Below are 11,194 nucleotides of genomic sequence, written 5' to 3' on the forward strand. Positions count from 1 at the left end.
TCTTTTTTTTCTCCACGGGTTCGGGAGTTCGGGAGGGGCTCCGCGGGCCCTTATAGGGCTGATCGTGATCAGAATAAGTGCTTGCTAAAGTAACAATTCATTGACAATTTCAAGTATGAATCAGAAACTTCATTGAAAACTAACAAACTATAATCTCAGTCATTGAAGCAATTGCAATTTATCATAACATCAGAAAGAGTCAATATAAGAGTTTTTCAGCAAGTCCACATACTCAACTATCATTTAGTCTTTCACAGTTGCTAACACTCATGCAATATTTACGGGTATGAAGTTTTAATCGGACACAGAGAAAGATAGGGGCTTATAATTTTGCCTCCCAACCTTTTACCTCAAGGGTAATGTCAACAATAATAGTTCATGAAAGCTTACATCCAATTAGCTATATATATCAGGATCTTTTCAACACACAGTGATTGCCAAAGGATAAAATGTAAAAAGGAAAGGTGGAGATCATCATGACTCTTGTATGAAGTATAAGACAAGAATAAAAGATAGGCCCTTCGCAGAGGGAAGCAGAGGTTGTCATGTGCTTTTATGGTTGGATGTTCGAAACCTTATTGAAAAAAACGTCACTTTATATTGTCACTTGTGATATGGACATTTATTATGCAGTCCTTCGCTTTTATTTCTTCCACATCACAAGATCATATAAAGCTTATTTTCTCCACACTAATAAATCATACATATTTAGAGAGCAATTTTTATTGCTTGCAACAATGGCAACTTACTTGAAGGATTTTACTCAATCCATAGGTAGATAGTGGACTCTCACGACAAAACTGGGTTTAAGGATATTTGGAAGCACAAGTAGTATCTCTACTTGGTGCAAAGAATTTGGCTAGCATGAGAGGGAAAGGCAAACTCAACATGTTGGATGATCCATGACAGTATAATTTATTTCCGATGGAAGAAAACATAACCCATTATGTTGTCTTCCTTATCCAACATCAACTTTTTAGCATGTCATATTTTAATGAGTGCTCACAATCACGAAAGATGTCCAATATAGTATATTTATATGTGATAACCTCTCTTTCTTTATTACTTCCTATTAATTGCAACGATGACTAAAACTATGTTTGTCAACTCTCAACAACTTTTATTCATCATACTCTTTATATGTGAAGTCATTACTCTCCATAAGATCCATATGATCTCTTTAATTCCTTTTATTCTTTCTCATCTTTTATTCCCTCAAGATCATAGCAAGATAATCAAGCCCTTAACTCAACACTAATCTTTGTTATATATAGCTCACAGACTCGATTACATAAAAGGATTATAAAGCTAAACTCAAAACTAGATCATACTAAAACTTTATTCTACTAGATCAAGATATTACCAAAAGGATCGAACTAAGAAAAACGGTAAAGATAAAAGTGGGATGGTGACACGATACCGAGGCACTTCCCCAAGCTTGGCAGTTGCCAAGGGGAGTACCCATACCCATGTACTTATGTCCGCTGCCTCGGAGGTGGTGATGATGGATTTGTTGATGATGTAGGCTTGTCGTCCATCTTCCAAGGCATAGGCTCACCATCATAGAAGGATGATCGAGTCTCCGGGATCCTCGAATCTGCAGCCAAACTCATCCTCTTGAATCTATACTAGCACAAATGCCCGTGCGTTGCAACGGGAGGCTACAAAACTTACCTCCAGCAGGAATGCAGGCTGCGACCCTAAGAGCCTCTAGCACCCTGATCGCAACGGGCTTGCTTTGAAATGTCGCACAATACCTGAGGAAGAAAGGATGTGGCGTCCGCGTGCAGTGGATCATCGGCGGCAAAATCTCTACTATGAAATTTAAGAACAAAATTAACATGCAATAGTATTATTTCTAGTTCATTGCATAAACTTATTTCGGTTTCATCTCTCAAAGTAATCCAATGATTAATTCTATGAAACAACATTCAGATAGAAAACATCGTATCTCGGCAATTTGGGGTTTAATCAGGGATGGCTTGCTCCTTTGTCACCCAAATATACATGTACTAAGAGAACATCTATTGGATAATAGAACAGAAGGAGAAATAATCAACAGTGATACTGACCAGTAACACAAGGAGAAATAATCAAGCATGATGTTTCCAGTAACATAAGGAGCATGGTGATAACTACATTGCAGTCGTCGCCAACCGAAAGCAACTGGCGCAACCCAGAATATAAATTGTGTTGTAACGGCAGATAAAAATCCTCATATGCACCATCTGCCGGTGTTCTGGGAACGGGGGTCCCTAGACTTGCCTGCCTGCGGCCCGTTGCGTGGCTAAGCCAGCAAGCCGTACGGACCATCTTCATCAACAAGGCATCCAAGACCCTCGCGAGGGGCCAAGCCTCGCGAGGCGGACGACACAAGACCTCTTCTGGAGTGGCCTAGTCGGGTAGGCTCACGAGGAGCGGAGATATCAAGGTGAGGCAAACCTCACGAGGCTCTCGTGACGTGAGCCATGACGATCGACACCAGACGGGCGCCAGCGTGCGCAGCGTCCTTGCTTCCTCTTTGGTACAAAGGAGGTCAGCACAGACGAGGAGTACCGAGGCATCAGGCAAAGGTTGCCATATCGGTGCAAGAAGACCAAGATTAGAAGGACGGCAAGACAAAGGTCATTGTGGAGCCCAAGACAGCATCACCACCAGAGCCTTTCACAGGCAGAGACCGCCTTTGTCAGGATAGCTTGTACTAGCTACTCCCTTCAAATTTGCCCGCCGTTGTTGGCTCCCTTCCCGCTCAATATTTGGGAAGAGGATCAGAGCCTCTATAAATAGGACTAGCCACCACCATAGGCAGAGGACCATTTGAGACCATCCAGAACCACACAAGTTAGCCAAGCACAAGAACACCTCAACCTCAGGAGACTGCTCTTCCCATTGTATTGTTCATCATCTGCCCTAGAGGCAATCCACCGCCACCACACTGGAGCAGGGTATTACACCACAACGGTGGCCCGAACCAATATAAATTTTGTGTATTTCTGTGTTGCGAGTTCGTCCGCGAGATCTTAGCAAGCTAGGGCGTAGATCGGTGGGAGGAATAGGCTTCACGCGCACCCCAGTGTTCGAATCTTAAGGGTTTGCCAGAACCCCACATCCGACACCATCTCCATTATTATGCTCACCATCTGAAGTATATCAAATATAGTTAAAAAAAAGTCTGCAAAAAAGAAGTAGATATTAATTAATGCTAACAGACAAAACTAAGAAGACAGCTATGCATGACACACATATCGTATATATACAACCCACAAATTTGAAATTTCAAACAATTTTGCAACTCAAACAGTTTGACCACTGACCATATCAACTAATCCATACAAAGATCTTCACATAAAGGCAATTAGCAATCAGAAAAAAGTTCCGCACTATACTATATATCTTATCAAATCAGGTGACACAGGAATCCCTCCGTATTAATATATTGTAGTATACACCAAGATCTCCTAGCTCTATAGCACCTTACTGTAGTCTTGTTTTAATGCGTGATGAAGAGGAGAATCATGTTGAAATACTACTAACCATAAAACAACATGACATATGTTGGCATATACAAATTACAAAAGCAAGTTAACACATCACACAATAAATGAGTAAACTCAGAAGGTCTCAACTGTCAACATGTAAGCCATAGCATCAAAGATGTTAGTGAGTGAATTTATCTTTCCCGCACATCAACATTGTCATGTACCTCTTTGAATAGTTACTTAACATGAGAATCTTGTGAAATTGTTTTCCTCGCGTGTTAGGTTGGTGCATTGTTACGGTAACAAAGCTGACGACCCATGTGGTAGATTTAACCTGGTGATCATAATACATTTTGATCTATAAGTAAGAGTAGTGCTAAACCTCTCATATCTACCCGCTGAAACCAAAAGTATACAAATGATGAATCAACATGTAAGTTTAGCATTGTTTCGATCATTATAAGTTTAACACCAAATAATATTAAATCTATACAAAATTTTTAGCCCAGCCCAGGTCCTCTCAACCGCAGAAGGCAAGATGCGTCGATGTCGCGAGGGTTTCTGCAATCTCGTGAGATGACGAACTATTCTGAAAAGATTGTTTTCTTTTCTGTAGCAATGGGGCCGGGTTTCCAACCATAATGAGGTAGAAATCTAGTACGTGAGTGGTGGAGTCGTGGAGAAACTTATGGGCAAGAGCTTGGGGCCTACACGCCTGGGGCTGGGCCTCCTATAAGTCAAAAATTCTAAAAAGTATACTACTGGGCTATAGATGTTGGTTCGGCCATGCCTAGGGCTATAGCCCTAGCTGCCCTAGGCCTAATTTCGTCCTTGGTGACCATAATACATTTGGATCTATAAGTAAGAGTAGTGCTAAACCTCTCATATCAATCCGCTAAAACCAAAAGTATACAAATGATGAATCGACATGTAAGTTTAGCATTGTTTTGATCATTATAAGTTTAACACCAAATAATACTAAATCTATACAACAAATTTAGCAGCACAAAATGAGTTTCATACATATACATGGGATGATATTTAGATGGATAATGAAATAACTATACATAAAGGAGGAAACTTTACAACACCTCCGCATACTTATCGAGTAATCCCCTATCATCTTCCCTTATCATCTTCCCTTTGCATCTCCCCACCAACGCCATGCCATGCGCTACAACTACACCAAACATGAGCAGCCACATTATGAGATGGATTTAGAATAGCTTACCATTGCAGTAAGAAAACATTCCCTTGCATATGGAGAAGACCTTGATTTTATTTAAATTGTACAATGAGCAGTCAAGTAAGATGCACTACAACAGATCCTGTTCAGTCCCAACCAGGCAAGTATGTTCAAGTACTAATGATGAATGTCGTTCTTTATCCCCCATCCAAATACCTAAATAGCAAATTGTTTAGGACAATAACACTATCAGTTGGAGAAGGTTGTTCTTGCTTATAGGTCATCGAGACCCAACTTCTACACAGAAAACACATGAAACAGAAATAAACTGTACTAAGGATGAATGAATCAACCGTGGCCTCGATGAATCAACCGTACCCGACGATCGCGAACAGGAGCTAACGACTTGAGCCTCATCCGCCTGTCCGGGGCCTCTCCATCACTGCATGCACGGCGGCTACATGTATTGACGTACATGATGTTTGAGTTCGCCGAGAACAGCACGCTTAGCAAGTGGCTCCACAACGACGAGGTGCTCGGATGGAGCCAGCTTGTCTAGGTCGCGTTGGACGTGGCAGGCGGACTCAACTACGTGCACAAGTATTCCAAGAGCAGGAACATCCTGCTCGACACATGCTTCCACCCTAAGCTCACAAACTTCGACCTCGCACTCGTGATCACCGTCGATACCGAGAACGAAGCCCTGTGGATGACCCGACACATAGTCGGCACGATGCACACACACGACAGCGTTGGCGAGCAGCAGCGCACACGCCACACGCATGCACGTCCTCATCTACGATGACCACAGTGTCAGACTGTGAGTTAGTAGCTGTTGTCAAAGTTTCAAAAAAAATCAGTTTCGTCAGGCGTAAATGTAGCTGTCAAATGTTCAGTTTCGTCAGTTAGGATTTTCTTTAGTTAGTGAAATAATCCAAGCTGCGACTTGACCTTAGATTGTTAGTGTAGCCCGTTGCATTGACCGGATCGTGGGATGGCATGAACTGAAAAGATCATGGGGACGATGTAGGGTGGCAAGCAAGGAACTTTGGGATGGCAGGGCTCACATCTCGGGCGTGGCCTGATTTCCCCTTTTTCAGTAAGCTCTGTACTCACCTGATTGTGTTCATCGCCAGTGATCTCGGAGTCGAACAAGAGATGCTGCAGCAGATCGGTAACAGCAGCATCACGTCGTCCGGCTTCTACACTGAACACCTACATAATAAACAACAACAACGCACGCATCTGAGGCGGGGTGGCTGGGAACCTCGCAGGGAGATGAGGAAGGGGAGGTCGGCAGAGAGCAGGCGCCGGTGAGCTCACCGTCGATCTTGACACAAAGGAGAGGAAACCAGTCATGGGGGAGGAGGGGAATAGTTGCCGGCCCGGATCCGCCGCCAGGAGGCACGCTGGGGCGGTTTCCGGCTTGGATCCATCGCCGGGTAGCGCTTTGGTGGCGCGGCGGCGCGACGCAGTGAGGAGGTAGATGGATGGGGGCGCCGGGTCTCGGGTGCGCCTGGGTCGTCAGGGTTGGCGCCAGTGGGTGGGTGGCCGATGGAGGTGCTCGACGATGGTGGAGAGGGCGGTGGTTGGTGGGGATTGAGGGGTGGGGTGGGGGTATGAGCCGGGGAGGAAGAAGGTGGGGGCGTGAGGGAGTTGTTTAGGGTGTGTTTGGTTTGGGAACGAAGTGGAATGAAATGTCATGGTTCCATTCCATTAGAATAGGTTGGTTCCATTCTTGTGTTTGATAGAGACAATTCAAATGAATGGAACGGTTATATTTCGGTGTTTGGTTTTAGAGATCAGAACGAAATGGATTTCTTCATATCTCCTGTTGTTTTCTTGTGATTATGTACAATATAACTTTGACATCAAACACAAACAAAACACATATATAGAGGTAAAAGGAAATCATCAACACAGCAATTCTTTCAATTGCAAATGATGGTATATGCCCAAAACAAGTGATACATATTTGCCTGTCAGACGTTAGCAACAATTAGCAGTAGAACTTCATCAATTTTCTGTCATCTGCACATAAAACATCAAATTCAGTGGGAAGACAGCAGGAGCAGCACGACACACAACAACAATAGTTGCAGTTGCAGGCCATGAGCAGTAATTGCACGACGCACGCAAGGGCCATGCCAGGAGCAGCACGCACGCACGAGACATGCGGGGCTGCCGCCGGCAAGGAAAGCAGCAGCGCCGTGAGTGTGACTGTGGTGGTAGATGAGCGGGAGAGAGAGGATCCACATGGCTACCGGAGATGGCCGTCGCCGTCGCTGGAACTTGACGGATCTAACGGGAAGGGAAGGGGATGGCCACGATCCGGTCGTCGCCGCCAGCGTTAGCGGCAAGTGTGCCGGCGGCGAGGCTGGGAGCACGGCTTGGTACCGATCCACCGTCGCTCGCCTCCTTCCGGCCGCCTCCCTGTGCCTGTCGGATGTGAGAGAGACACGAGAGAGAGAGATAAGCGGGGCGCTCAGGGAGCCGTTCCGCATCATCCGCTCGATTTGGAGAGACGACTCGGTTCCGCATAAAGAGAGAATATGCCGTTCCCAGGAATCGGTGCGTTCTGGTCCTTGGACAATCTAAACAAGGGAACGAGCCCCAGGGATGGAACCGACCCGTGTCGTTCCACTTCGTGACAGAAACCAAACACACCCTTAGGCGGCCGGCGTCGCGCGGGGCGTCGCAGGAGGTGGTGGAGTAGGGCGGAGCGCCCGGAGGCATGGCGTGGCTTACATTTTTCTCCCGTTCGTACCGATTCGATTTGAACTGCGGGTTGAATACCGATAAACGCAGGGACCTTTCTACAAATTTACCGCGACGGTGAACCCGACAAACTCAACCCATTCTTTATTATTAGGGAAAGATTCATACTCACAATTTTGGTTTTGCAGGTCATAGATCTGGGCTTGGAGATGCTTGATTTTCTCGTAAAGCTTGAAGATGGTCTCCCCGATGTTCCTGGCATCCAGCTTGGTGTTGTTGGTGAACTCCGTGATCATTATGTGGTTGGCGTCGAGTCCATGTTCCACCGTCTCCTGGCACTTGAAAACTTGTTGCTCCACCGCTACGAGTCTTGCATCCACGCTTCTGGTCCTCCTTGGTCCCTCAACATCGTGGATGTCCAGCAACCCCTCACGCATCTCAATGGTTTGAGGATGTTGCAGCACTTCTGCGAGGTAGGGGATGATGACCTTCTCGAAGAACTTGTCCTTGGAGGTGCTTGGAGACGTCATGGTGATCTAGATCTATCAGAAAAATAGCTCGAAACAAAAACAAAGGATATTTGCGTGGTACAGTGGTCAAAACCTTCGGGAGATCATATAATGATTTTTTTACCGACCAAAAGAAGTATCATGTAAGAAAACGGAGTCCGGAAAGCACACGAGGTGCCCACGAGGCAGGGGGGCGCACCCAGGGGGTAGGGCGCGCCCTCCACCCTCGTGGACGCCTCATGTCCTTCCCGGACTACTTCGTATTTTCCTATTTTCTTAAATATTCCAAAACAGAGAAAAAATGTTATTAGAACTGTTTTGGAGTCGGTTTACTTACCGTACCTCATACCTATTCCTTTTCGGAGTCTGAAACGTTCTGGAAAGTGTCCTTCATGTATTCCTCCAGGGTTACAGTTTCAATAACATTAGTTTCAACATTTATAGGATTACCTGAGATATAATGTTTGATTCTTTGACCGTTCACCACCCTCGGATTTGTGCCTTTGAAGTTGTTGATTTTTATGGCACCGGAATGATAGACCTCCTCAATGACGTAAGGACCTTCCCATTTAGAGACGAATTTTTCCTGCAAAAAATCTTAAACGAGAGTTGTATAGCAATACATAATCACCTACATTGAACTCACGTTTTTGTATCCTTTTGTCATGCAATCTTTTAACTTTTTCTTTAAACAGTTTGGCATTCTCATAGGCCTGAGTTCTTCATTCATCAAGTGAGCTAATGTCAAAAAGCCTCTTCTCACCGGCATGTTTGAAATCATAATTGAGCTCTTTAATGGCCCAATATGCCTTATGTTCTAGTTCAAGAGGTAAGTGACATGCTTTTCCATAAACCATTTTATACGGAGACATACCCATAGGATTTTTGTGTTGGAAATATGCCCTAGAGGCAATAATAAAAGCATTATTATTATATTTCCTTGTTCATGATAATTGTCTTTATTCATGCTATAATTGTGTTATCCGGAAATCGTAATACATGTGTGAATAATAGACACCAACATGTCCCTAGTAAGCCTCTAGTTGACTAGCTCGTTGATCAACAGATAGTCATGGTTTCCTGACTATGGACATTGGATGTCATTGATAACGAGATCACATCATTAGGAGAATGATGTGATGGACAAGACCCAATCCTAAACATAGCATAAGATCGTATAGTTCGTTTGCTAGAGTTTTCCAATGTCAAGTATCTTTTCCTTAGACCATGAGATCGTGTAACTCCCGGATACCGTAGGAGTGCTTTGGGTGTGCCAAACGTCACAATGTAACTGGTTGACTATAAAGGTATACTACGGGTATCTCCGAAAGTGTCTGTTGGGTTGACACGGATCAAGACTGGGATTTGTCACTCCGTATGACGGAGAGGTATCACCGGGCCCACTCGGTAATGCATCATCATAATGAGCTCAAAGTAACCAAGTGTCTGGTCACGGGATCATGCATTACGGTACGAGTAAAGTGACTTGCCGGTAACGAGATTGAACGAGGTATTGGGATACCGACGATCGGATCTCGGGCAAGTAACATACCGATTGACGAAGGGAATTGTATGCGGGGTTGCTTGAATCCTCGACATCGTGGTTCATCCGATGAGATCGTCGAGGAGCATGTGGGAGCCAACATGGGTATCCAGATCCCGCTGTTGGTTATTGGCCGGAGAGTCGTCTCGGTCATGTCTACATGTCTCCCGAACCCGTAGGGTCTACACACTTAAGGTTCGGTGACGCTAGGGTTGTAGGGATATGTATATGCAGTAACCCGAATGTTGTTCGGAGTCCCGGATGAGATCCTGGATGTCACGAGGAGTTCCGGAATGGTCCGGAGGTAAATAATTATATATAGGAAGTGCTATTTCGGGCATCGGGACAAGTTTCGGGGTCACCGGTATTGTACTGGGACCACCGGAAGGGTCCCGGGGGTCCACCGGGTGGGGCCACCTGCCCCGGGGGGCCACATGGGCTGTAGGGGGTGCGCCTTGGCCTACATGGGCCAAGGGCACCAGCCCCAAGAGGCCCATGCGCCTAGGGTTCAAGGAAGGGAAGAGTCCCAAAGGGGGAAGGCACCTCCTAGGTGCCTTGGGGAGGAGGGATTCCTCCCTTGGCCGCACCCCCCCTAGGAGATTGGATCTCCTAGGGCCGGCGCCCCCCCCTTGGACTCCCTATATATAGTGGGGAAAGGAGGGCCTCTCACAACACGCCTTTGGTGCCTCCCTCTCCCTCTCCAACACATCCTCCTCCTCCATAGTGCTTAGCAAAGCCCTGCCGGAGTACTGCAGCTCCATCACCACCATGTCGTCGTGCTGCTGCTGGAGCCGTCTCCCTCAACCTCTCCTTCCCCCTTGCTGGATCAAGAAGAAGGAGACGTTACGCTGACCGTACGTGTGTTGAACGCGGAGGTGTCGTCCGTTCGGCGCTAGGATCTCCGGTGATTTGGATCACGTCGAGTACGACTTCCTCATCCCCGTTCTTTGAACGCTTCCGCGCGTGATCTACAAAGGTATGTAGATGCAATCCAATCACTCGTTGCTAGATGAACTCATAGATGGATCTTGGTGAAACCGTAGGAAAATTTTTGTTTTCTGCAACGTTCCCCAACAGTGGCATCATGAGCTAGGTCTATGCGTAGTTCTCTTGCACGAGTAGAACACAATTTGTTGTGGGCGTTGATGTTGTCAACTTTCTTGCCGCTACTAGTCTTATCTTGCTTCAATGGTGTTGTGGGATGAAGCGGCCCGGACCAACCTTACACGTACGCTTACGTGAGACCGGTTCCACCGACTAACATGCACAAGTTGCATAAGGTGGCTGGCGGGTGTCTGTCTCTCCCACTTTAGTTGGAGCGGATTCGATGAAAAGGGTCCTTATGAAGGGTAAATAGAAGTTGACAAATCACATTGTGGCTTTCACGTAGGTAAGAAAACGTTCTTGCTAGAACCCTTTTTCAGCCACGTAAAACTTGCAACAACAATTAGATGACGTCTAACTTGTTTTTGCAGCAAGTGTTCTGTGATGTGATATGGCCAAAGTTGTGATGAATGATGAATGATATATATGTGATGTATGAGATGTTCATGCTATTGTAATAGGAATCACGACTTGCATGTCGATGAGTATGACAACCGGCAGGAGCCATAGGAGTTGTCTTTATTTTTTGTATGACCTGCGTGTCATTGAGAAACGCCATGTAAATTACTTTACTTTATTGCTAAACGCGTTAGCCATAGTAGTAGAAGTAATAGTTGGCGAGCAACTTCATGGAGACACGATGATGGAGATCATG

General features: G+C 45.6%; 1 protein-coding gene across 11 annotated transcripts; it reads right to left on the reverse strand.

The window, feature by feature from the left end:
• Positions 1–257: 257 nt before the first annotated feature.
• On the reverse strand, positions 258–6,325 carry LOC125544850 (uncharacterized). 11 transcript variants are annotated; one of them, XM_087547577.1, is made up of 5 exons: positions 5,989–6,304; positions 5,782–5,880; positions 5,044–5,461; positions 4,571–4,659; positions 2,850–3,140 (listed from the first exon to the last, which is right to left on the reverse strand). In XM_087547577.1, exons 1-3 carry the CDS (start codon positions 6,022–6,024, stop codon positions 5,123–5,125), a joined length of 474 nt encoding a protein of 157 aa, XP_087403703.1. In that variant the 5' UTR covers positions 6,025–6,304; the 3' UTR covers positions 2,850–3,140; positions 4,571–4,659; positions 5,044–5,122. The 11 variants fall into 11 exon arrangements, 4 of the variants coding, with proteins under 4 accessions (XP_087403703.1, XP_087403702.1, XP_087403701.1 ...); XM_087547576.1 differs by having other exon boundaries at positions 2,850–3,172; XM_087547575.1 differs by having other exon boundaries at positions 2,850–3,813.
• Positions 6,326–11,194: the final 4,869 nt, after the last annotated feature.

Source organism: Triticum urartu, chromosome 3A (genome assembly GCF_056163025.1).
Source record: "Triticum urartu cultivar PI428250 chromosome 3A, HENAU_Tu73, whole genome shotgun sequence".
In the NCBI taxonomy this organism is placed as follows: domain Eukaryota; kingdom Viridiplantae; phylum Streptophyta; class Magnoliopsida; order Poales; family Poaceae; genus Triticum; species Triticum urartu.

Excerpts from the sequence above, each read along its gene's own strand:
- LOC125544850 (XM_087547577.1), bottom strand. The coding sequence starts at position 6,024 with ATGACTGGTTTCCTCTCCTTTGTGTCAAGATCGACG. Across the intron at positions 5,881-5,988 it reads CCTTTGTGTCAAGATCGACG|GTGTTCAGTGTAGAAGCCGG; the intron begins GTGAGCTCACCG and ends TTTATTATGTAG. Across the intron at positions 5,462-5,781 it reads CTGGCGATGAACACAATCAG|ATGAGGACGTGCATGCGTGT; the intron begins GTGAGTACAGAG and ends TGGTCATCGTAG.